General features: G+C 46.3%; 1 protein-coding gene across 1 annotated transcript in view; it reads left to right on the top strand.

Annotated features, from left to right (window-relative positions):
* ZER1 (zyg-11 related cell cycle regulator) overlaps positions 1-26,347 on the top strand; it is a 287,758-nt gene that overhangs the window by 61,857 nt on the left and 199,554 nt on the right. The window contains exon 4 of the mRNA XM_069237017.1: positions 9,782-10,221. Within this exon, the coding sequence (XP_069093118.1) occupies positions 9,782-10,221 (440 nt within the window). The remainder of the gene's footprint in view (positions 1-9,781; positions 10,222-26,347) is intronic.

Below are 26,347 nucleotides of genomic sequence, written 5' to 3'. Positions count from 1 at the left end.
TGTGCAAGATATCACTAGTAGTGAGGAATTTATGAAACAGCCGCAAACAGCCGCAGTGGGCCCCTGTGGGCACAGAAATCCCAGCGCCTCTATTAGTGGGGTTAAGGTAAACCTCAGAAATCCTGTGGCCGCATCAATTGAGATTCTTTACAGGTGGGCTTCGATAGTGGGGCCCTCGGTGACCAACTTCTTGGATCTGGCACCCCAGAGAAAGGTAAGTGCTGGCTCGTACCTGGAACTCAGCCACAACACTCCGGAGTGGTCCGTTTCCTCTTCAGTTGCCTTGGTACAGGAGGCTCCTGGCTGCCATGGCAATGCAAGGGGGGTGTTTCTGGAGGGTTTTCTTTCGGCAATTGGACACTCCATCCGGTCTCCTCATGCCGTGTTAGCAGTAGGGAGACCGAACCGCTTCACCCACACTGGAGGAAGAGATTAAGTGCTCCACACATGCTATCAGCCTAATACCTCATTTACAATGCACTCACAGGAAATAAGGCACCCCTCACATACTCCTGGGTAAATGCGCGCTCACCACGAGCTGTAGTGGATGCAGCATTCAAGGAACTCAAGTCAGCACTCTCCACGCGCTATTTCTATTTGAAAAAACACAGGGCAGTCCACCAAGCTCCGGGAGGACACATAGATGAGGCACTAGAGAAGCAGTAGGCCAGCTCGCCAGAGCAAATAGTGGAGGTTCCTCCTGGCAGTCCAGCAGTACCATGGAAGCCCAAGTCAAGGAGCAGCTGGCAGAAAGGCCACACACAGGGAGGCAGTCCAGATGAGTCCTGTGTGCCACCGAGCAAATACCAGGCAGCAAGGCAGCAAGGCAACAGCAGAAGAATAGTCCAGATGAGTCCTTATGCAGGCACAGCAGTCCTTCTGACAGAGGTTCAGTTCCAGTCCCAAAAGTGCTCTAAAAATCGTGGGGCGAGAGCCCCTGTACTTATACTCCAGGTGCCCAGCTTCTAGAAGGTGGGAGAAGGTTCCAGACAGGTCTGACCAGTTAGAAGAATTTCGCTTCTCACCTACTCTGGCTCCAGACATCATTAGGGGGTAAACAAGCCCTTTGTGTGAGGGCAGGACACAGCCCATAAGGCTATCTAGGGTCTACCTTAGTGGTGACGTAGGTGTAGTAAAAAGGGAGTTTAGGCCTTGGCAAGTTGTTTGACTGCTGAAGTCAATGTGGCAGTAAACTGCACACGCAGGCCCTGCAGTAGTAGTCCTGAGACAAGTTTGCATGGCTACTTCTGTGGGTGGTGCAATCTGTGATACAGGTCCACTAGTAGCATTTAATTTACAGGCCCTGGGTATAAGGTAGACCACTTTACAAGGGACTTGCAGGTAAATTAAATAAGCCAAACGGGTGTGAGCCAATTATACCAAGTTTTAGGGGAGAGAGCACATGCCCTTTAGCACTGATTAGAAGTGGTCAGGTGCCCAGACTCCTAAAGCCCACAGAGGGTCCGAAAAATAGGAGGAAAAAGGCAGAAAGTTTGGGGATAACTCTGCAGAAAGGGCCATTTCCTACATATATGTCCACGGATTTCATCCATCATAACATTTGAAGACTTTGAAGACGCAAGGTTTTCCTCGAAACATGTATTGGCTGCTAACATCGAAGCTTGAAGCTTGTATCATGTAAAACTGGAATCATTTGCTACTTGTAATTGTGATAATATGCTATATGTAACTACCCTATGGATTTTGTATGGATTCTTGGGTTTTATCATAGGAAACAATGCTAAATAAACTGTCCTTTTTAGACATTTTGACTTAGTGATTCTGGTAATATCCAATCTAAAAACATTTATGTCTGCACCTACCTGAACTTAATTTAATGTAATGTTTAGAATGTGACATTGATGTTTTCTAGTTAGTTTTCAGGTAGAGGTGTGGAGGGTCATTTATACTGACAATAAATCCCACCTTTTCTTTGATTTACGGGATGCTAGGACTGGACCCGGGTAGCTTGTAGCAACAGAGCTTCACAGGAGTGGGTCAGTAGGCGTCTGCTGCGGTGACACAGGTGAAAAGGTCTGTTTATTCTCGTTGACAAAACGTGTTATGTCGCCCTCCAGGCCACTCCACTTGCTAAACCCATTGCCGGGACGTGTGTCCACTGTCCAACAAATTCGAGCACACTCTGTGCTACCCTCAATTTCCAGAACCTTACTCATGTCAAGGAACAGGCCTAGGCCCTTGTGCACATGCTAGATTAGTGTGAGGCTGGGGACAAAATAAAAAAAACAGGATACCAGATGTTCGCAATATTACCTCTACAAACAGATCATGTTTCATTGTAAATCACAGTTTGAAATTTGTGCTCTGCTAAGTGTAAGGTGATGCTCCTGAACTACTGATGTCTTTGTTCCTGGGCTCATTGCGCTCACACCCATTGTGTCTGGTCTGTGCTATAAAACTCAGAACTGAGCAAAGAAGCAGCTTCTGGCATCAAGGTCGGCTGGAGAGTCCAGACCACTGGATGGGCCATCATTGTGACCTCTGAATGCATTCTGTAGGTGATCATTTTTCTCAGGAGTTTGACATCTATATTTTTGTAGCATGAATCTTTTCTGGATTCATTTGCTGTGCATTATTCAGCCATCTAGTTGTTGTGTCCTGAATTCTCCAACGTTTTAGTCGTCTTTAGTCTTTTCTTAGTTTTTTGTTTTTGTTGTTCTTATTCGGCATTGACTAATCTGCCCATTTGGTGCTTCCTATTATGATGTATCCCGTCCTCGGGGAGCTTCCACCTTTGGTCACCCTCTTCAGATTCTTTTTTGTCTGCCATTGGGTCTCGAAGCTTGCTGAAGGATTTCCGATACAATGAAGAAATTGGGAAAGAAGTTCATGTGTTTCCCTGAAGGGCCATATAGAGAAGATACCATTCCAATTTTGAGAGAACTGCCACCATAAGTTCTCACAAAAGAACAAACACCCAGTCTGCAATCTCTACCTTCCTGTTGACCACCGAAGTGAGGACTGCAATGCCAGTTCGTTCTTCACATTGAAGACACTCAGGGTGAGAGAGAGACAGGCGAGCCCATCACAGCATGCAGAGCCAAAGGATGATGCCATCTTTAAGAGACCTGGGTCTCTCAAGCGAAGAAGAGGAGAATGTCACCAAGGAAGCAGAGAGAGAAACATCAGATGTAGAACTCAAGATCGTCGAAAGTCAGGCGACCAAAAAGATGACGAGACCAGTGGTAAGAGAGCCATTGTCCTCGAAGAAATTGCCCAAGTCACAAAAATCTGACTCCAGGGCATCAAAGCATTTGGCAACCACAGGCAGGCCCTGAGAGAAAGAGCCTCTCGGATCCATCGCAGAATACTCTGCAGGACACAAAAAATCCAAGTTGCCGGAAGTTGGTTGAGGAAAAGACGTTTCTGTGTCAGAATCATACAGGTCCTGAGCAGAAGACCGAAGCTTGACAACCGATACGTTTTCAAAGGACTCTCCGACTCCAAAGAGGAAGACACCTAGCCTTCACGCTGAAGAAACTGCGGTGTAGATCCAGCGAAAGAAGGAGCGACTCAAGGCCTCCTCATTCAGAAAAAGAAAGATTCTGACAAAAGTCTGAAAGGGTTTCGCGTACCTCAAAATACTTTTAACACTGAGGGATCAGAGTGAGAAAAAGGCCGAGGAAATCAAATCTCCCTTAACTCCTGAGCCCCAAAAGGAGGAAGAAGACCTCTTCTATGAGGAGGAGGAGACTGAGTATATAGAGCAGCGGCAAGACCTGGACACAGACTCCCCTGAGTAAGGTGTGGATAGTTGTCCGTCGAGGCCTTTTCCTCTGTACAGCATCGGTATATATCACCAGACCATTAAGCATGCTGCAGACAAGTCTGGTGTACATCTCGAGGAAGAGAAACGTATAATCTTGCTTCTCACTAGTACTGATGAAAACCAGCAAACAATCTATACCCATGCTCCCTAGTGTCCTATCCCAGTCAAGAAAATCATTCAGAGAACCTGCCACTTGTTGAGCAGTGACTCCTAGGGCAGAGAAGAAGTACAAACACTCTCTGAAGGATGCAGCTTATGTAAAGAGCACAGTTCCTGCGGACTTAAACATAGCATTGACAACAAGAAAGAGGGCCAACGTTCCATCAACAGTAGGGCCACCTCAAAAAAGGAGAGCAAGGGAATGGACCTCATGGGGAGGAGGTCTGAGCATAGTGCAGCCAACCAGTGGCGCACCACAAACTCCAAAGCCCTTTTAAACCACAATGCACACTACCACTGGGAGGAAATTAGGGAATTAATGAAACACTACCCTGATCAATATAGAAAAAAGGACAGCACACTTGGACACTGGCAAGAAGATCGTTATCTCATGCCTAAAGTCCGCATTCGATTTGGTGGATACATAAGCCGACAAATGATGATAGGCATAACACTGAGTCAGCATTCCTGGCTGAGAATCTCAGGATTTAAGCCAGAGTTACAGGCCAGCATCGTCAACACCCCATTCAGTGGAGAGCAGTTGTTTGGCAGTGCAGTTGATGAGCAATTCAACCAATTAAAAAAGAACAACAAGTCTGAAAAATCGAATGGGGCTTTGCAGTTTTGTGGAGGAGTGCTCCCTTGGGCAGCACTATCTCACAGAACCACAGGAGAGGAAGTCTCCAGTCGGGAACGTCCCACCAAAGCTTTCAAGAAGGCATCCAAACGGCCTCAAAACAGCAAAGCCGTCGGTCACTTTGAGGAAGGAGCAAAGGAAGGGGTCAGCCTCACAGGGGAGGCTCTACTCCCACGCAGAAGTGACTGGTCAAAAGTGGGAGACCTCTCACGAACACCAGCAATGAGAGGCATCAACAATGAACAGACACTCCTGCACACAACACCAGTAGGAGGCAAGATAAAAAACTTCCTTCAGGAGTAGAGGAAGATAATTTCTGACAAATGGATACTGGGTGTAATTCAATTCAGAATTTGCTTAGAATGTGAAAGTTTCCCACCAGCAGGGGGACCAAGGAAGAAGGTCCAGCCCAAAAAAGAAACATGTCTCCTCAAGGAGGCGGAGGAATTTCTGGGGAAAAAAAGCAATACAGAGAGTTTAAAGACAAGACATCAGTAAGGGAAATTATTCAATATAGTTCCTAAGTCCCAGTTCTCTACGGCCAATTCTAGACCTCAGGTTTATAAACAAGTTCGGAAAGATGGGAAAATTCAAAATGGCAACATTGCAAGAGGTCATTCCACGACTACAAGTAGAAGATTATACGGCGACTATAAACTCAACGGACGCCTACTTACGCATCCCAATGAATGGGCAGCACAAAAAATACCCAAGATTTGTGGCAAACAAAATTCACTACCAGCACTTGGTATACAATCGTCCCCAAGGGTGTTAACCAAGTGTTTGGCAGCGGTAGCAGCACTCCTTAGACGAGATGGCATACATATTTACCCTTACCTCAAAGACAGGTTAGTAAGGACAAGCTCCTACAACAAGTGCAGAGAAGACATACAACAGGTAATAAGGACTCTATTCTCACTGGGGTTCTTAATAAACATAGAGAAGTTATCTCAACAACCCGAACCAGAGAAAATGTTTCTGGAAGTAAGAATGAACTTGATTCATGGAAAGGTGCTTCACAACGAAAAGAGAACGCAATCACTATTGATGGAGACCCAGCTTTACCAGAAGGAGTAAGCTGTGACACCGAGGACGGTGGGGAAACTGTTAGGAAAGATGAGATCATGCATCCCTCTAATCCCATATGCAGGACTTCACATGAGACTAATTCAGGAATGTTGCAGAACCAATTATCAGAAGCAACAGGGAGGTGGGAAGATGTAGTGGTTGTCACGTCAACAGTTCAGGAGAAAATAACATGATGGAACAGAACAAATATAACTCAAGACATGAAAAGTCAACAACCAACTCTTAATAGCAGCAGTCATGACAGATGCTTCACATATGGACTGGGGAGCTCACATGAATTTGTTCAAGGTCAGCGGAGTTTGGAAGGAACAGGATGCGATACAACACATCGACATCCTAGGACTGAGAATACTGTTCTTTGCCTTAAAAACCTTTCAGAAGCAGTTATTGGGGAAATCAATATTGCTCCAAACAGACAACACAACAACCTTGTTTTACATCAACAAACAGAGAAGAACACAATCCCTTGCATTATCAAGGCTAGCACAGGAACTGTGGAAATGGGCCATTCGGAGAAAGATAGAGTTCATAGTGATACACCTCCCGGGGAAGGAAAACACAGAGGCGGCAATCTCACCAGGCAGGTGTCATGCTCACACAAACAGGAGCTAAATCAGGAGATCTTTTGAAAGTGGGGTGGCACCGGAAGTAGATCTTTTTGCAATGCCAGGGAACACAAGATGCCAAAACTTTGCATGCAGACAGGCTTACCACTGAACACTAGGGAATGCTCTGTCGATAAACGGGGCAGGGACAATTGCTTATGCTTTTCCCCCGATCACACTGTTGCCCCAGGTGAACTAAAAATGCAGGAGAAGCAAAATGACTGATGCTAATTGCCCCACAGTGGGCAAGACAAACATGGTTTTCAGAACTGATACAAATGGCACATGGGGAACATTCAAAGACTATCAATACAACAAGATCCGCTGTCTATGGAGAAAGGAGGAGCACTTCAGCCAGAACCGCAGGTCTTGAGCATGGCAGTCTGGCGCCTGAAGACTTAGAATTTGGCCATTTAAAACTGCCAGAAAAGATAATGGCTGTTCTTAGAGAGGCAAGAAAACCAACAACAAGAAACTGCTACAGCTCAAAATGGAAGCCATTCTCCTTATGGTGCATCCTTGAAGGTACGTTTTGCGGCAATAGTGGTTTACGCAAGAGGGCACAGAGGAAGAAGTTTCTTCACAGCTCCAGTAATAAAACAGTTCCTTCAAGGGGCAAAGGGGATCACTCCACCCAGGAAGGTACCTGCATCCACATGGAACCTTAGTAAGGTATTAATTCAGTTAATGAAGGCACCTTTTGAGCCCTTGCACAAAGCCACACTAAAGATGCTCACAATGAAAACTGCTTTCCTGGTGACCATAACTGCGCTGCGTAGCGTGAGAGAAATACAAACACTCACAATTCAGGAACCAAATCTGCAGATTCAAAAGGACAGAATTCTCATGAGAAGAGATAACACAGTTTTTACCAAAGATAGTTTTGCACTTCCACTCAAACCAAACTATTCAAATACCATGTATTTTCTAAAACCTAAAAAAATCAAAAAACGAGAGCTTTTCACACACTCGATGCCAGGCATGCAATAATATTCTACATGAAGAGAGCAAAGTCAAGCAGAAAGACGAAGCAACTTTTTGTCTCTCTTGCAGATAACAACTTTGGAAAACCATTAACTAAAGGCACAGTTGTTCGATGGATTTCGGAAACTATACAAATATGCCGCAGAGTTGCGGAGGAGAAATTGAGCTTAACCCCAAGGCACACTCAGCAAGGAAGAAAAGACCCTTCTAGCAATCAGTTTGTTACATGATATAGGTATGACAGCAAAACACTATTGCATAGACAGTCAAATGAACAAAGAAACCGAAGTGGGTCAAAAAGTACTAAAACATCTGTTTACAAATTTAAGTCCATCTTCAACGCAACCACTGCAAATCAAACATACTGCTACAAAATTGATGAACAGCATGTGAATCCAGAAAAGATTCACACTTGAAAACTAATAGTTTCTTACCTGTCAGTGTAGTTTTGCAGCTTGAAGAATTTTCTGGATTCACAAACGACCCACCCACCTCCACCAAGAAGATGGAGAAAAGAAAAGAAAAGAAAAAAAAAAGAATATGAAGATGGCAGCCAAAGGTGGGAGCTTCCGGAGCAGGGGATAGAACAACAACAAAAACAAAAAACAAAGGAAGGACTAAAAAAAGGCAAAATTGGAGAACTCTGGACTCAACTACTAGATGGCGGAATAATGCCCAGCATGTGAATCCAGAAAATTCTTCAAGCTGCAAAACTACACCTACAAGTAAGAAACTATTTGTTATTGAGTACCACCCCCTAAAATGGACATTTCACTATGTGTAATCTCAGCCTGATAATCTACTTTGTGTATGACATAATTTCTTATGCCAGTGCTTCTCGAAGCAGTGAATGAAATCCAAGCATATAGCATAACGCTGATTAGGTGTCCCTTGATTCCCTATTTCTGTGAGACACTGGCTTGCCATACTTCCTTGATTGTTATAAGGGTATTGAACCCCAAGTCCAGATTCCAACCTGCCTTTGCAGGGCAGCTATCTGAGGGTACTCACAGTTCTACATGCTGTTGTAATATGGAACTTACTGTTTTTAACCAAAGATTCATATGACTTCTTGCCAATATCCTGTCTCCTCCACTCCGTTCCCTTTATGGCTTGCCACTGTAGCAGACGTACCAAACAGGAACATATAGGGGTGTAATTTAGAGTGTGACGAAGCTGAAGCATCATCGTAAATCACAGGTGTTCCTGCCCTCACAAACTTGCATCCCTAAACTCATAGAGTTGGTGGAAAAGTTGTGTTTCCATTGGCAGGGCTTCCACTTGGTCTGTCAGTGTGAGCCTCCAACCCAGAGGGCCCTCAGGTCACAATGAAGGTTTCTCACCCTATGGAGGTCAGTGTGACCATCGCACATCCAGCACCTTGAGTCACTCATGGGTGATTTGCCACATAAATCCTGATTGATTGATTTTTTCTGCCTGTGTCCTCCAAGTGAGGCATGGTGCACAGGGTTAGGAAATATGATGAACGGCCCCCACGCGCACCAAGAAAACTCCCTTCACACCTGGTCCATTTCTGTTTCGTAGTGAGAAAACAAACTGCTACTTTGGGAGCATATTTTCTCAGTATAGAACATCTGTAGAGTGGGTGCTTTAAACCAGACACCTGCCCCAGAAACTGACAGCGCTGGGACACAGAAATCCCTGTCAGGAAGGCAGAAATCTCTAAGTAGGACAGACAGACCTAGTAGGACAGATTGGACCAGTATAAATGACCCTGAACATCTCTACTTTTGGTACAATGAGTGAGGCCCTCTTGTCTTGTGTCTCTGTGGTTCTGGATGCAAGGCAATGAAATAAGTGGGATGGAGCCTCTGCAGCTGAATTACCAACAACAAATAGCAGCAAAGTAACCCCCAAGACGTACCAAAAAGAGGTGCGACCCTTGTGCAGTCCAGATAGTCAAAGGCAAGTTCACAGACTATTGATTCTTGTTAACAGGGGGTACAAAAGTCCAGTAGTTAGGGTCCAGTAAGGCATAGTTCTTGCTCAGGTCACTTAAGGGCCAAACTGCTCTCAAATTCTTTGAAAACCTTTGAAAGGGATATGCAGGGGGCAAAGTAGTAGAGTGGGCTAGGACCCCCCCCCCCCCAAAGCATGCACCCGGCAGAGCCCTTATCTCGAAGCGGGACCTACATTCATGCATTTCTTAAAGGAGAATGGCTGTGGCCCAGGTACCGCTTGAAACATAAGGGCTCAAAAGAAAGGTGAATTGGTTCCAAATTCAGAGTGACAAGACAGTGGGTCTGATTTAGTTCTCGGCAGTGGGGTTATTCTGTCATAAACATGACGGATATGCTCTATAATGGGATCGTAATATAGTGGACGGGATATCCGTCAAGTTTGTGACCGAGTAACCCCTCCGCCAAGATCTAAATCGGACCCAAAGGCATTGGGAGCAAGCCATAGGAGAAGAAAGCTCTGTGTCGTTTAGAAACTGAGTGAGACAAATGGAAGTATTTTTGAGGCATTATAACCGTATTGTTTTTCTTTTTCCAGGACTTGGTGGAACTCTCCCTCACTAACTGCGAGAAGCTATCTGCTAAAAGCCTGCAAACACTGGTGGACTTCAGCCCCACCTTGGTCTCCTTGAGTCTCTTTGGCTGCTGTAACATTTTCTACGAAGAGGAGAATCCGGGAGGCTCCGAAGACTATGACTGCCTGGTGAACCCATCTCGCCAGGTTCTGGTCAAGGACTTCACTTTTCAGGATTTCAGACGCCTGAGATTTCTTAACCTCGGGAGCATGACTAAAGGAGTGGACGTGAAAAGACTAATTCAGCCTCTGACCTGCTTGACTGCCCTTGACCTTTCTGGGATCCAGCTCTCTGATCTAGGCTTCCTCACACAGTGGAAGGACACCTTAGTCTCCTTAGTGCTTTACAACACGGACCTGTCCGAGGATCACATCCGCGCAATCATTCAGCTGCAGAAACTCAGGTCAGCATCTGGCATCGTCTCTGCCCAGGGATGCCCTGGTTCCCACTATACATAACTCCTACATTTCGTTGTCTCTCTAATTTTAACCCATATTTTTTTCTTCCTGTTGGATCTGGTCATGTGTCTTTTATGTGCCCTCCTAGACCTTCCCTTGTGTGTTCAAGGGTACCGTTTCCATACTTGTGGGATGTCCTCACCGGAGGCCAGAAAACCGAACATCTTTTGCACAGCAAAGTGTTAAATATTTTATTGGAGGCGAGGAATATTGGCACATCCAGGTTATGCCCTTCCTTATGCACCTATGGGCTCAAACACATCTCTTTTTTCATTCCTATACGTCAGACATCTTCTTTACATGTACAGCTTGCAGTCCTTTTCTCCTGATCCGATTGCTGTCTCTCATTGGAGGCTCCCCTTCCTGACATCATTGCTTCCCAGCAGGGTGATATGTTCTTCCTGGCTAGATGGTGTACTGAAAGAAACTCAGTGGGCACATTGAGCAAGCCGGGGGCTTGCAAACCTTACGGGTACCTAGTCATGGTTATGTGGGCATAAACACAGTAAAGCAAAAACTTTAAAAACAAATAAATTACAAGAAAGATCAAAAGTAAAATGCAAATAACACAATCTACCCACAACATTTTAAAATTACTTAAAAGCAAACCAAATACACGTAAATATGAATTGTACCTCATAAATAAAACATACCACCACCTTGGAATGTACACGTAACCTCAGTTAAGATCTACTCACTCAGTTTAAATGTAAAGAATATGACTTTGATTTACTGCCAGTTTTTTTCACAATGAAACGACAAAACCCTAAAACAGGCATCAACACACCAGTGCTCCTGGCTTGCATCCCTACAATGTCCCCAGTGGGCACCTGGTGCCTGCAGAATGCCATGCATGTGATGATTATGAAGTTTATCCATGAGCTCTGTTTTGTATGGAACTCACAACTAAAGCTGCCTATGGTCAGATGCTAAAGACGGCTCCTATAGATCTGGTGACTGTGAAGGGCACAGCATAATTAGCTTAGATTCACACAAGCACAGTGCCTCACTCTGGCTGTGTGTCTGGTGGTTCAGCAGATCTGGCTGTTTCCACGTCCTTTTTGTGTGCATGTCTAAAGAGCAGTTCATCAGGAAGTGATTAGCTGACTCTTTGGTGTCAGGACACAACTCTGGAATTACAGCCCCTCTGGCACCACGCATTTGAAGATTTGGCTAGTGAAACAGCACAGACTTTATATTTTTAGTATACAGTGTTAAGTTTAACAAGACGTCATCTGCCGAATGAATCATTAAATTGTAGGTACTCAAAAATAGTTCCCAAAACTACTGCATTGACTTCATTTGTTGTACCTTGAGGCCTATATGTGCTCAAAGCCCATATGCACTCAAACCTCTCCTTTCAGAGGTGTTTTAAGACCTACATTTATCAGAACCATTGCCCAGCCTTTGTGCATTATTCCACTGGGCCATGTTGCAGGCCCAATTCTGAGACTAAATCAAGGCAAGTGTCCTTTCAGGGTGTCTGTGAGCTGTGAGTATTCGGGCAAGAGTTCTGATATGCCAGCAGGCTCTAGTGCCTACAGCCCCTTCCTGGGTTGTTGGAGACAGCTTCTCAAGAAAGCTGCTTTCTGAACATGGAAGTAACACGTCTTTAAATTCACATACTTCTGTCCCCGAGAAGTCCAACCTGTTCGGTAAGACCTATATGGCATGTACCAAAGGCCCAAGCAGGTTTAGGAGAGTGAACCACAGACTTCTCATTTGTCAAATGCCCTTAAGCAACACTATCTAGTAACTGGGTATTTCACCATAAGATTTCAGGTACTCCTTTCAGCTCCAAGAAGACAGAAAGGTCCTAGTCAATCCCAGTAGCTGATGGGAGTGGGGTCCAAAGTCCAGTCGCTTCCAAGGCTCTGCGTTTGTGCCTACGCCCATCAGCGGTGATTAGGCTGGATACATCCATCTCAGGAGTAGGATACGTCCATCTCATGAGCTGTATAGGGTGTTCCGAGAAGTGTAGGAAAAATAACTTGATGTTGTTTGACCCATTGCTCCTTGACCATGTCTAAGCTGCGGGCCCAAGGGAGAATAATTGCCAACAGGTGCTGGTCCCTCACCAACTTCTGCATCAGCTGAACCTCTGATTTCCCTTCAATGGAAGTTGGTGATCTTTAGTCCCTGTGTTTGGAAGCACAAGGGTCCCATCTCGCTTGCGACCATGTGATCCATTCTGCCATCTGACACTAAAGGTTTTGGGGCTTTTAATTTCCTGTAGCCAAGGTAGCAGCACCAGCCGAGCAGGGAGCACTCATAACCTCAAATGGCGGGTACCGTGGCTAATGCCAAGAACTCAGTCGCAGAGAGACTTTTCCAAAGATGTGATTGCCCAGATGCTTCCTGCACTCTCAGTGACTGCACATGCTGCTCAGGGTCTACCTGCATTGCTAGGTTCGAAGCACCAGTTCGTTTGGCCATGATCCTTGTGCTCATCTCCTGAGATCCACTTCGCTCTGCTTCTTCAGGCCGCTGTGTTGATTGTGACCCAGGAGATCTGGTAGAAGCCTTATACTCCGACAGTGGTGAAAAAGAGGTTTGACACCAAACACCTTCATAATCAAAAGAGGTATTTTGTACTGGTGCACAAAGCTTTCCTTTATAGTGCTTGTGGCCGTGAATGTGGGTATCAGTTCTGCTACATGACTTCCCAGACTACTGGATTAAGAGTCCAAGACCCTTAATTGTACCGGAATTAAAGCATATTTGAAGGCATCTAATAGCCTTAGCTAGGTGAGCACAGATGCTACGGTGCGCCCTTATCACTTTGTCAGTCCTGACAGTGTCTCATTTTACATCGGCAAAAACTTTACATGCACCTTTTTGGAGATCTGTGGGAAGCTGGCTTTCTATATGGCGCACTAAAAAGACGTACAAGGTGCAGAGATTCCAGTGGATCCCCAGTTGGCTTTCAGAGGCAAAAGTAGATAGGAGTAATGCTCCATTTTTTGGTAGCGTGGGCGAGCAGTTAGGCATATGTTGTACTCCCAGAGGCAATAAATGAGACACACACAAAGAATAAATCTGAGACCAATTTAGAAAAATAATACTTTGATTTATGTATACTTAAAACCCACAAACTTATTTACAAGGTAATTCTGTTTTCAAGCATACATTTTAGTTTAAAAAATGGTCACAGTGCGATTTCTTCAATGTTAACCCATGGAGGGAAGCAATGTTAAGCAAACACACAGTTAACAACGCCTTACAAGGTCAATCTCAGAGAGTTAAGGTAAATACTGGGCACAGATCAGAGCCACACCAACAGGTCAATCCGAGCAGCACTGGTGCGGCCAGTTGCAGAGGTGCAGCAAGGCGTCGGGTGCCCAATGGGAATTGGGGCCTCGTTGAAACAGACTGCAGGCTCTGGCTATGAGGCCATTCGGGGACAACAAACAGGTAGGTTGTAGATGTGGGATGCTCGGGGACGGAGGTGCACCTTAGGTCCTTTTGTCCCGGGCCCAGGGGCGATGGATGCAGGGCTGGCCTTAGGCATCAGGTTTCTTCAAGGAGCACTCGCAGTCAGGGGGTTTTGTGTGTTGAGGCTGCAGGCGCCTCCGGGGAGTCCAGCAGGGGTAGACCTAGGGTGGACTCAAACTCAGGGGATGTCGGGGCCCAAGGGTACAGTGGTTGCTGGAGGTGTTGGATTTCCTCTAGCCACAAGGCTGCAGGACAGGGGGCTTGCATGCAGAGGCTGCAGGCAACGTGGAGGAGTCCGAGAGGGGTGAAACTCGGGTGGACTCGGACTCTAGACAGCTGGGGAACCTGGCTGGCACGTTTGGTTGGCTTCAACTCAGGTTGTGGACGTCGGGTGCGGTGGTCCCTTCGGGTGTCAGGTCTTTGCTGTTCTGGGGGCTGCAGAATCCTTCTTGAGACTTTGTTGCAGAGCGGATCTGCTGCTCATGGGAGTCTGAGTCTTTGCAGAAGGTAGGTAGTCCTCCTGGGTTTCTTGGGGGCTCAGCTGCGGGATGAGTCGTTTTTTTGGGCAGACTCCGTCGAGGTCGGCAGGCCGGTGGGGCTGGTACCTAGTCAGCTGCTCCTTCTTTTCCTTTTTGTAAGGTGCAACTCCTCTGTGTCCTTTTCATCGTAGGTAGTCAGGATATGAGTTCTAGGGTGCAGGGGTGCCACCTAATTTAGGGGCATTACAGAGTGTGCCAAGTGTTAACCAATGGGCTGACTACCTTTACGGTGACTACACCCTTCTTATGACCACTTCAGCTGATAAGTGGGCATACCCTAACCCTAACCCTAGTGGCCTAATTCCTTTAAAACAAGATGGTAAAATTTAAAAAGTAGTGTCCACTTCAGCTTATCCACCTTAGGGGTGGAACTGGCATGAAGTGGGCACACCTCCTAATCTGACTAATTTTCCCGCCTGTGCTGCCGCCAAACGTGGAGTGGGGTCAGGGCAGGGGGGTTAGTCATCTCTGGCATCTGGAGAGACCTGGGTCACATTACAAAGGCTGCTAGGCCTTTGAAGCTCCCTGCCCTGGAATGGCTGTCCTGCCTGAGAGAGGTGCTAATACTCCCGCCCAGTGCAGGCTTTTGTTGCTGGCCCTCAAACTCACCTTGGGGGCTCAGAAAGGTGTCTAAGGGCTGAACTGGTTAGGACCAGTCAGCCAATACACTAGTAGCTGGTAGGTTTTCAGGGGGGACCTCTAAGGTGCCTTCAGGGTGCAGTTATTAATAAATCCCTCACTGGCATTAGTGGGGGTTTATTAATCTGAGATGTTTGATACCAAACATCACTATCTTCAGTGAAGCCACCATGTAGCTGGGAAACTCGTAAAGACCAGTGTCCAGAACATGTATTCAAAATGGCTTTCCGGTTCACTTACTATGTCTGAGAATCGACAGAGACATAGCAGGGGCATATCTGCTTGTGCAGATATGCCCTCTCATGTAATATAATGCACCCCGCCTTAGGGCTGTAAGTCTTCTGTATGAGTGAGTTACATATATTACATGCAGTGTTAGGGGACATGGCGCACAGGCTGTGTGCCATGTTGTGTTTTCACTTTTATCTACACCAAGACACACAGCCTGCAATGGCAGCCTGTCATGTGCTTGGTGAGGGATAGCTTAGGGTGACACAATTCGTGCTGCAGTATTCAGGGGACATCCTTTAGTACCCCAGGCCCTAGGTACCAGGGGTACCATTTACTAGAGAGTTACAGTGGGTGCTAAAGGTTTTGCCAATTGTGAAAAACGTTTGTGCAGTTTTGGGGAAAATGATCCGGCACTGAGGACATGTTTAGCAGTGACCCGGTGCACTTTCAGTCTTAATTTCACGAGAAACCAGGCAAAAAGTGTGGGGGTGGGTGACCATGTCAGAAGAGGCACTTTCCTACAAGACCTTCTGTGCCACCCACATTGCTAAGTTTTGCTTTAGAACTGAAAACCTGTCAGGACACAGTCATGGCATGCAGAGGTTTTGAAAAAGTCTATGGGCCTGATTTAGATCTTGATGGAGGGGTTACTCCGTCACAACGGTGGCGGATATCCTGTCTGCTGAAATATAAATCCCATAGGATGTAATGGGGTCTAGATTCCTGCGGACAGGAAATCTGTCACCGTTGTGACAGCGTAACTGGTCCGCTGAGACACAAATCAGGCCCTATATCCTTCAACAAACAATAATTGCACTAAATGTCTCCCATAAAGATTGTAGGCCAGGCATGACGTGTTTTATCATTCTTCATTGAGCCTGTGTCCAGGTCTTTATTGCTACTCAGATAGGTTGATACTCGTGTCTTTCCTCTGTTTTGCCCTATGCTGAGTATTCACAAAGGGCCAATTGATTGGTTAAAAATACAGAGTTGACAAAGCTGTTCTCATCTCACAGATAGTTAACATGCGGCTGCATATATGTCTGCTAAGTAAGGCCAGAGGCTTTCTTTAGGAATATGGCCATGAATATAAATCCCTGTTCTGCCCTTTACAGTGTTATACTCATAGTGTGGGTGTATTAGTCCTTGTTATATGCATAGTGTATGTCTACGAGTCCTTGTTATATGCATAGTGTGTGTGTATGGGTCCTTATATACATAGTGTGTGTTTATTAGTCCTTGTTATATACATAGTGTGTGTGTGTGTATTAGTCCTTGTTATATGCATAGTGTATGTCTACGAGTCCTTGTTATATGTATTGTTGGTGTGTATAAGTACTTGTTATTTGCATAGTGTGGGTGTATTAGTCCTTGTTATATGCATAGTGTGTGTATTAGTCCTTGTTATATGCATAGTGTGTGTGTATTAGTCCTTGTTATATGCATTGTGTGTGTATTAGTCCTTGTTATATGCATAGTGTGTGTATTAGTCCTTGTTATATGCATTGTGTGGATGTATTAGTCCTTGTTATTTGCATAGTGTTAGTGTATTAGTCCTTGTAATATGCATAGTGTGTGTGTATGAGTCCTTGTTATATGCATTGTGTGGGTGTATAAGTCCTTGTTATTTGCATAGTGTGGGTGTATTAGTCCTTGTTATTTGCATAGTGTGGGTGTATTAGTCCTTGTTATATGCATAGTGTGTGTATTAGTCCTTGTTATTTGCATAATGTGTGTATGGTCCTTGTTATATGCATAGTATGAGTATATAAGGCCTTGTTATTTGCATAGTGTAGGCATATAAATCCTTGATATATGCATAGTGTGTGTATACTCTAAATTAAATTGCAAACCTCACTTCTGTTTACAAACCTAAGAGCCAGAATTAAGAACCCATTCATCAACCACAGATACGGAGATTGTCAAAATCACACGTGACTGCACAATGGGTATTTCCTGTGTATTACATCCATTATTGCAAGTAGAGCCTATCATGAACAGCAATTAGGAAGGGTCTGAAAAGGAGCGTTCCCTCCTAATTGCGGTTCACTATAGACTGTATCAGTTGTTTGCGACTGCAGTTCATTCGCAGTTCATTGATCAGTTACTAAAGCCTCAAAGGAGGTGGTAACTGATTCCCAAAGGAGCATGGGTTCTCTTCTGAGCCCCCTTTGAGAATCATATCGGATGACCTCTGGGGGTCCATTGTCTGGTCTCCCCAACGCCTTCTTAACTTCTTAAACAGTATATTTTTTTAAGCAGTACTGCTTTTAAAAGTAAGTTTCCCACTGAGTAGTGCAAATGCAGGGATCGAGGTCTGCTATTCCTTGAAGGACCTGTCCCCCCATTTATATGCAATCACAAGGGGGTGCAAATTGCAGCCTGTTTAGCTAACATTCATTAAGCAGGCCATGTTGCGACCCTCCGTGAATATACAATTTGTGATGCAACCCATGTGTACCTGGGCTGCAATGTCTAAAAGGGCTACTAAGCAGTAGCTTTTTGAATCCTTTCTGTATCTTTTTTTAAAATATAGATTATAGAATGCTTCCTAGCCAAGACCCAGATACCTCCATTCTGGTTAAAATATTTGCATATAACTTAATTTACTGCCTTGTACAAAAAGTTTCAAAAAATGCTGCTGATACAGCGTTTGTTTAATATGCTATCTGAAATCTGGTCCTTAGCTTCTTGCGGAACTCCAGAAGTGATGATGAGGTTCTGATGTGTTGTAGGATCCTTTCCATGTTTTGGAGAATGAGCAACCTCCTACACTGCTTTTGTGAATGTGGGGGGGGGGGGGTGTGCAAGTCAGAGTGATGTTGAGCGGAGGTGTCTGGCAGGCTGGTGAAAGTGTATGAGGCTGGCACAGTGCATTAGGAGTTTGAATAGACTGCATTTATGAATGGGAAGCCAGTGGGGCTCGCTGATGTGGGTGCAGTGTGGATGTTGAGTATGAGTCTTGCAGCAGCTTTCTGGATGGTCTGTAGTCTGTAGTGAAGCTGCTTGGAGATTCCAGTATAGAGCACGTTGCCAGTAGTCAAGTCTGCTTGTATGACAATGCCCCTGGTATTCTGTGGCAGAATGTGAAAGCAGGCACCTCTCAATGCATTGACTTGTGCTGTCACGGTGAGCTTATCGTCCTGCACAATCCCCAGATTTCTGGCATGGTTGGTGGGTGTTGGGCCTAGCTCTGTCGGTCACCAGGTGGATGCGTCCCACAGGGTGGTCCTGTTTCCAAAGACCAGTACTTCCATCTTTTCAGAGTTGAGCTTCAAGCATTCGATTCTCATCCATTCTGCAACCATGGTCATGCAATTGGTGAAGATGGCTCTGGTTGTTGTTGTCTTGTCTGTCAGGGAGAGGATGAGTTGGTTGTCTTTGGCATACGGGATGAGAGCCAATTCTTGGGATCAGATGATATTGGCGAGTGCAGTAATGTAGATTTTTGTTAGAAATGGAGTCTGTGGTTGGCAGTCAGTTTGCACTCTGTCCAAGCAGTCAGGGCAAGTGAGGTACACAGCTCAGATAACCCCTGCTCACCCCCTTGGTAGCTTGGAACAAGCAGTCAGGCTTATCTCAGAGGCAATGTGTAAAGTATTTGTACAAAACACACAGTAACACAGTAAAAACACCACAAAAGGATTCCACACCAGTTTAGAAAAATAACCAATATTTATTTAAATTAAACAAGACCTAATCGACAAAAATCCAACATACACAAGCAAAGATATGAATTTTTAAAATAAGGAGTCTTAATCCACCGAAATCAATGGGTGCGTTGTTGTAGCACAAAGTACCTGATATGCGTCAAAAATAAAGCCGCAAGTGCGACAGTGCGTCAGAAAAGCAAGCAATGCGTCGATTTCTTACTCGAGTGAGGCTGCGCATCGATTCTTTACTCGCACCGGAGGCCATGCGATCGTTTCTTTTCTCACAAGGGAGGCTGCTCGTCGATTCCGGGTGCACAGCCTGTGGCCTGTGCAGTGATGATGAAGACTTACACCCAGGATCTGTGTATGGAAATTTCCAACACGATGTGTGAAGTCAGCGGTGAGAACAGGTGCTGCATAATTTCTCCAGCAGTGAGGCCCGTGCTGCATCAAATTTTCAGCCGCGGGACAGGCCGTGTGTTGATGTTTTTGACGCGCACACAGTTGTGCGTGGATTTTCCCCCCGCAGGTTACCAGCTTCCATTTCTAAGGTCCCAGGGACTATATTTGGCACCACTTAGCAAGTCAGGACCCCCAGCAGAAGAGCCCAGGCACTGGCAGATTACGTCTTTGATGTACCTGACACTTCAGAACAGAGAGCAAGCTCAGTTCAAGCCCTTGGAGAAACTTCACAAGCAGGATTTCAGAAAGCAAAGTTCAGTTCTTTCCCTCTTCAGGCAGAAGCAGCAGCAGCAGGCCAGTACAGCAAAGCAACAGGCATAGTGGCAGGTCCTCCTCATACATCAAGCTCTTCTCCTTGTCAGAGGCTCCTCTTGATCCAGAAGTAATCTGAAAATCTGGGGTTTTGAGTCCACGATTTATATTCCTTTCTGCCTTTGAAGTAGGCAAACTTCAAAGTAAAGTCTGTGTTGTTCACAAGATCCTGCCTTACCCAGTCCTGGCCAAAGATACAGTCCAGGGGGTTGGAGTCTGCATTGTGTGAGGACAGCACAGCCCTTTTTGGTGTAAGTGTCAGCTCCTCTCTCCCCAATCTAGCCCAGGAGACTAATCAGGATATACAGGACACCTCCCAGCTCCCTCTGTATCTCTGTCTAGTGGGAATTCGCAAACAGCCCAACTGTCAGTCTGACCCAGACATGGAATATACAAGCAGGCAGAGTCACATAATGGTTAAGTAAGAAAATCCCCACTTTCTAAAAGTGGCATTTTCAAACAGACAATCTAAAAAACAACTCTACCAAAAGATGTATTTTTAAATTGTGAGTTCAGAGACCCCAAACTCCAAATCTCAATCTGCTCCCAAAGGGAAACTGCACTTAAAAGTTATTTAAAGGCAGCCCCCATGTGTACCTATGAGAGAGAGGCCTTTACAACAGTGAAACCCAAATTTGGCAGTATTGCACTGTTAAGACATGTAAAACACACCAGTACATGTCCCACCTTAAACATACACTGCACCCTGCCCAGGCTACCTAGGGCCTACCTTAGGGGTGACTAAGGGAAGGTTTGGGCCTGGCAAGTGGGTGGACTTGGCAGGTAGAATTGGCAGTTTAAACTGCACCCACAGACACTGCAGTGGCAGGTCTGAGCCATTTTTACATGGCTACTCGTGGGTGGCACAATTAGTGCTGCAGGCCCTCTAGTAGCATTTGATTTACAGGCCCTGGGCACCTCTAGTGCACTTTAGTAGGTATTTATTAGTAAATCAAATATACCAGTCATGGATAACAAATCACCAATACAATTTAGACAGAGAGCACTTGCACTTTAGCACTGGTTACCAGTGATAAAGTGCCCAGAGTATCAAAACCAGCTAAAACGAACTACAGCACAGGGTAAAAAAAAACACAGGAGGTCAGAAGCAAAAGGTACAGAGGAACCACGCCAAGAGTTGCCAGGTCTAACAATGTTGAACAGGGTAGGGCTAAGAGACAATCCTTGAGCAGATCCAGTTGGGTGCAGGTCCGTGGGTGCCAAGCTTGTGGAGTATTCTGATAAGTGTGTTGTGGGATACAGCATAGAATGATGTAGAGAGATCCAGCAGGATTTCATGGTCTATTAGGAGCCTCCACTTTTTGTGGGACCTCAATTGAGCCCACTCGTTCTGGCTTACATATAGTTTCAAACTATGGATTCTAACAACATCAAGCTGATCACCTGCAAATCTGTTGTTGTGCTGGTGTTACCTTTGCTTAGTGGTCCAGTGACACCCCACAATCAACATGTGATTCAAGAAGTAAGTTCAGTGTAGCCAGGCCTTTCTCAGGAATTTGTTTGGCTAATCCTCTACTGAGAAGGATGCAGCCCACCTTCCTTCCGTTGTTTATGCTTTTCAGTCTTTGCATTAGCCAGGAGGAAGGCAGGCTTGTGATCTCTGTAAGTAAAAGGTAGTGATCTTAAGTGACTCTTGTGCTGACAGCCCTTAGTTGCCATACCACCCCGGCTCTCTCAGTCTTGGTGTGTGGTCTGTTGCTCTAGAAGAACCAAACGGGCCGAGCTTGGCAGCTGACAGGCACATGGTTGGTATGTTTATATTTAGTTTATTTTTTAAGTGCAACATTCACCAAAATAAAGGTTTTAGGCGCTCATCTGAAGGTTGAATCAATAGCTGTGAAGTCGGCATTGCTTAAAGACGTGGTCTTCAGAGATTTCATAGTCATAGAGAGGATTGCTACCGTAGTTGAACTGGCAACATATTCCAGAATTTATCAGCCACCACTGAGAATGTTTGATCACCAAAAGGAGATGTGTGAACTTTAGGTATCATCAAAGAAGCTGCCCATTAGATCGCAGTAATCTGAAAGCATGATGCCAGAAAAATGTTTGCGCCATAAAAGCAGCAGTGTTGGCATCAACAGATTTATGTATAATAGTTGATGCTTTAGAAAAATTACGTACATTAGTTAAAACTTCAAAAAGGATTATGTACTGCACTGATAATGTAATTTCCTTCTGGCTGAAGTACAGAGTCAAACCTTTTCAGGTCACAGAGTAGTTAAATTCACACATTTTTGGGTCAACTGTAGTGGCATATTTGTTTTTCCAGTGCAGCCAGTAATATTGCATTATCGTAGTGCTTTTGTGACTGAACTAAAGCATTTGTTACTGATATTTCTAATTCTTTGTCTAAAAGCAGTAGGGTGACTGGAAGTAGTTTAAGGCGAAACAAACACAGTTTAGTCACATTAGCTAGATGACTGGTAAGGCTAATGTTCGAATCAAGGGGTGGAGCTAGACTGAGCAGCAAGATGACCACTCAGTAGAGAGGCTTTGCCGGCTGATGATATAATCCGGCAGGAATCTGCACACACAACGGGCACCTTCAGCTCAGAATTGCCCGCAGTGCACCCCAGCGGCGGCTGGTGTGAGGCTCATATGGTGATTGTCACCCGTGAGCCGCTGCTTTGCTGGGTTGGCCTGGTGCGGACTGGGGCCTGTGGCGACATGGGATCCCTTGTGCACTGCTGCGGTCTGTGGGGTGGGCTGGGGCCAGAAGCCGCCTGGGGCGCACTGTTGGAAAGCACCAGGCGGCTTCCTCCCCTTTCTTTCCCCCGCACCCCAGTTTGTGTCTGGTGGGAACACAACGCCGCAGCGGGCTGTGATGCTAATGCCGGTCCGGAACAGCCTGCAGGGTCAGACGCAGCAAGGGAACAAAATGGATCAGAGTGGGAGGCGGAGGAATTAGACTGTGAGCCGGGCGGCCTCACTAGGGGTGAGTGCCTGTTGCCTGCCCCCTCCAGCCTCCTCTTGCGGGGCCGATGACCTAAATACCCCACCCAATGCATTTACTTAATCGGGCGGGCTGCGTAGAACTAATGTGGCCAGCGCAGAGATCTCCCCAGTGTTTCCTGAGGGAGGAGGACACACCACTGCACAAAAGTCTACACTGCATGCAGCCAGGCCCTTCCACCACAAACACAGGCCACACCCTCCCACCCTCTTCTTACCTCTAAACAAAGTGGTGGGTGGGGACAGGCCAGAGGCACAATTACCTCAGGGATCACTCTCACCTGGGTGAAGCCACAATGACATGCAACACACAGAACAATGGTGACCTACTTAAGTCCCCAGGGCCTGCTCGTGCCTCCTGCCCCCCTGGAAGTGACCACTGGGGAGAGGTAGAGCCCAGGGAGACCCTCCGCTCTACTGTCCTGGAGTTACCAGCCGGGCTCCATCATTAGTTAATCTACGCCTGATCGGCTTGACCTACCCAGGAAGCGCCCTTCCATCACCGCACCTCTACAACATCCTTTGCTTGGTGTTTGCCTTTTCTGCCTCCACTAATATGAGGAAATATGACAATCAAAACTCACATTTGAGAGAAAGCGCCATACACAACAAAAGGAGCAAGATCCCACACTTTAGGACCCAACTGCACTCCAAGAGGACGAAACACATCCTGCTGATGATCTTTTAGTGGAGATGAGGGCTAGCTCCCCTGTATAGATGCTAAGCTCACGGGCGGCCCCGACCACATGAAGCTGCGCCTGGATAAACACAAACCATATTGGACCATCTAGAAAATCGAGTCTTGGATGCAGACGATGCCCAGGCCGATTATAAGGAACATCTCCTGCACATGGACACAATCCTTGACCTCATCAAAGCCAAGAACGAGGACCTGGAGGCGAGATCCCGCAGCAACATCAGAATAACTGGAATCCCTGAATCCACAGCCATCTTAAGAATGGAATACTAGGTGGAGACCCTACTCAGCAGCCTGTTTGGCAAGGCTATTTTTCCCGCTCTTCACAGGAAAGAGAGTACACCGCTCACAGAGGCTGCAGATGCCTCCGGCGACCCTGACTGTCCGGTATTCGCACGTCTGCTGAACTACAGGGACAGAGACACGATATTGCGACTCACCCATGAACGTCGGTTGTAGGAAAGTCACTCTTTTTGGCCTGGTTACTCCCACTTTTTGTCTGCTGTCAGTATGCTTAGACTGTTTTCACTAGGATTCTCCTAACCTGGACCCCAGTGATTGTGCGCTTTCCCTCTGTGTTTGGTTGCCTAGGACTTTGCACACCCCACAGTTGGCATACTGGTGCCCCCTTATAAGTCCCTAGTATATGTTACTTAGGTACCCAGGGCATTGGGGCCCATGCAAAATGTGTCTACAGGCCTGCCATTGCAGCCTGTGTGAAAGGTGCATGCACCCTTTCACCACAGGTCACTGCAAGTCACCCCTATAGTAGGCCCTCCTAGCCCAGAGGGCAGGGTGCAGGTCTCTGTGTGTGAGGGCACGCCTGCATGTTCAGAGGTGCCCCTACGAACTCCAGTTCTGTTGCACTGGACCTCGTTAGTGTGGGAAATCCATTTTACGGGTTTACTGGACACAAGAACAAAGGGAGAGGGAGGCTTTGAAGGGAAATAGGTGTTACATGTCTTGGGAGGGGTAGCCTCCCCAAGCCACTTGTATGCTTTGAAGGGCACATTTGGTGCCCTCCTTACATACACCGGTTTGCACCAGTCCAGGAACCCCCAGTCCCTGCTCCGACGCAAAACTGGACAAAGGAAAGGGGAGTGACCACTCCCCTGTCCATTACCACCCCAGGGGTAGTGCCCAGAGCTCCTCCAGGCGGCCCTTAATTCTGCCATCTTAAAACCAACGTGTGCAGAGGCCCCTGAGAGCATCTGAGTGGACAGGTCAGGCAGGTGACGTCATAGCCCCCTCATGATATGTGGGCACCTTGCTAGGTGACCAAGCCCCCTTTTAGTGCTATTCAGGGACTCTCTTGCGGGTGGGTCCTCAGATTGGACATGCAAGACTCCACCAGGACTCCTCTGCTTGTTTACTTCATCTTCTGGCCACTGGAACTGCAACTGGACTCTTCAGAAACCGACCATCTGCAACTCCGGCAGCAACTTCGCTTTGCAACATTGTTTCTCCAGCAACTGCAACATTTCCCCGGCTGTGCATCTACTGAGGTCGGTGAGACTTCGGCCTGCAGCAAAGAGCAAGAAGGAATCTCCCTTGGAGTGAAGAAGTCACTTCTCTGCATCTGCAGGCACCAACTGCAACGACATCTGGCTGCATGGATCTGCCCTCCTCTGGAACTTCGTGGATCCTGCATCACAGATGGTGGTGTGGAGTGGTCCCCTTGGTCCTCTCTGCCCGCTGTCCAACTTGGGAGACGGGAAGCCCTTGCCTCTCCTGTGCACCATAACTCTTGCAGCTACCAAATCTTGTTTGCTCCTGCTCCCAGGGATCTTCAGGCTCCCTGCACTTCTTTCTACCAAGCACAGTCTCCAGCGATGTGGGGCTTCTCTTCAGGTGTGCTGATTGGGCCTAACTGCGACTTACTGTGACTGCTACCAGTGGGTTGCCTGTGGGGGCTGTGACTGCTTCTGTTGGCTCTCCCGACTGCTGAGGGTCACCTCGGACCCCCCTCCACGGGTCTTGTCCCCAGAGGCCTTGCTGGTCCTCTTCAGCCTTACAACTCATCTTTTGCTCCTCTTGCATTTGCCAAGGCTTATTGGTGGTTCTCCTGCACCATCTGTGACCCGACAACCGGCGTGGGACACCATCTGCACTGCTCCAGGGATGCTTCTTCAGCTCCTGCGCTGCACAGCTGGTCGTCGTCTTCCCCCGTCGACCTGGACCTGCGTCCACAGAAGGGTGGGTAGTGGCTCCTGTCACAACCGGACACTCCATCACGAACTGGACTCTGTCCCCTTCCTTTGCAGGTCCTCTTCTGTCAGGATCCACCTTTGGTTCTTCCATTCTGGTAAGTCCTCATGTTAGTCCTTGGGAAGACCAGGTACTTATCTCTGCTCTCGTGGTCGCTGGGTGTCACTCAGGTACTCACCTCGTGGGGTCACGAGTTCTCACAGCTCTCCTCTAACAACTCCACATCTTGGGTGGGGAACTTCACTTTGCATTCCACTTTCTTAGTATATCGTTTGGCCCTCTTCTAAGGCCCTCACAATGTCTATCATTATTGCCAATGCTTCTGGTTTCTATGCTAACTGCTGATTTCTATTGTGCATATATTTATTTATATATATATATATATATATATATATATAGCTTGTACTTACCTCCACTTGCGGGATTGCCTATGAGTATTTGTAGGAAGTTGGCTCTGTATGTGCTATTTCAAAGTAAGGAATAGCATGCACAGAGTCCAAGGGTTCCCCTTAGAGGTAAAATAGTGGTAAAAAGAGATAATACTAATGCTCTATTTTGTGGTAGTGTGGTCGAGCAGTAGGCTTATCCAAGGAGTAGTGTTAAGCATTTGTTGTACATACACATAGACAATAAATGAGGTACACACACTCAGAGACAAATCCAGCCAATAGGTTTTGTTATAGAAAAATATATTTTCTTAGTTTATTTTAAGAACCACAGGTTCCAATTTAACATGTAATATCTTGTTTGAAAGGTATTGCAGGTAAGTACATTAGGAACTTTGAATCATTTCAGTTGCATGTATACTTTTCAAGTTATTCACAAATAGCTATTTCAAAAGTGGACACAGTGCAATTTTCACAGTTCCTGGGGGAGGTAAGTATTTGTTAGTTTTACCAGGTAAGTAAGACACTTACAG

Source organism: Pleurodeles waltl, chromosome 6 (genome assembly GCF_031143425.1).
Source record: "Pleurodeles waltl isolate 20211129_DDA chromosome 6, aPleWal1.hap1.20221129, whole genome shotgun sequence".
NCBI lineage: Eukaryota > Metazoa > Chordata > Amphibia > Caudata > Salamandridae > Pleurodeles > Pleurodeles waltl.
The sequence above is the reverse complement of the archived record's forward strand: the minus strand, read 5'-3'. Positions and strand labels throughout refer to the sequence as shown.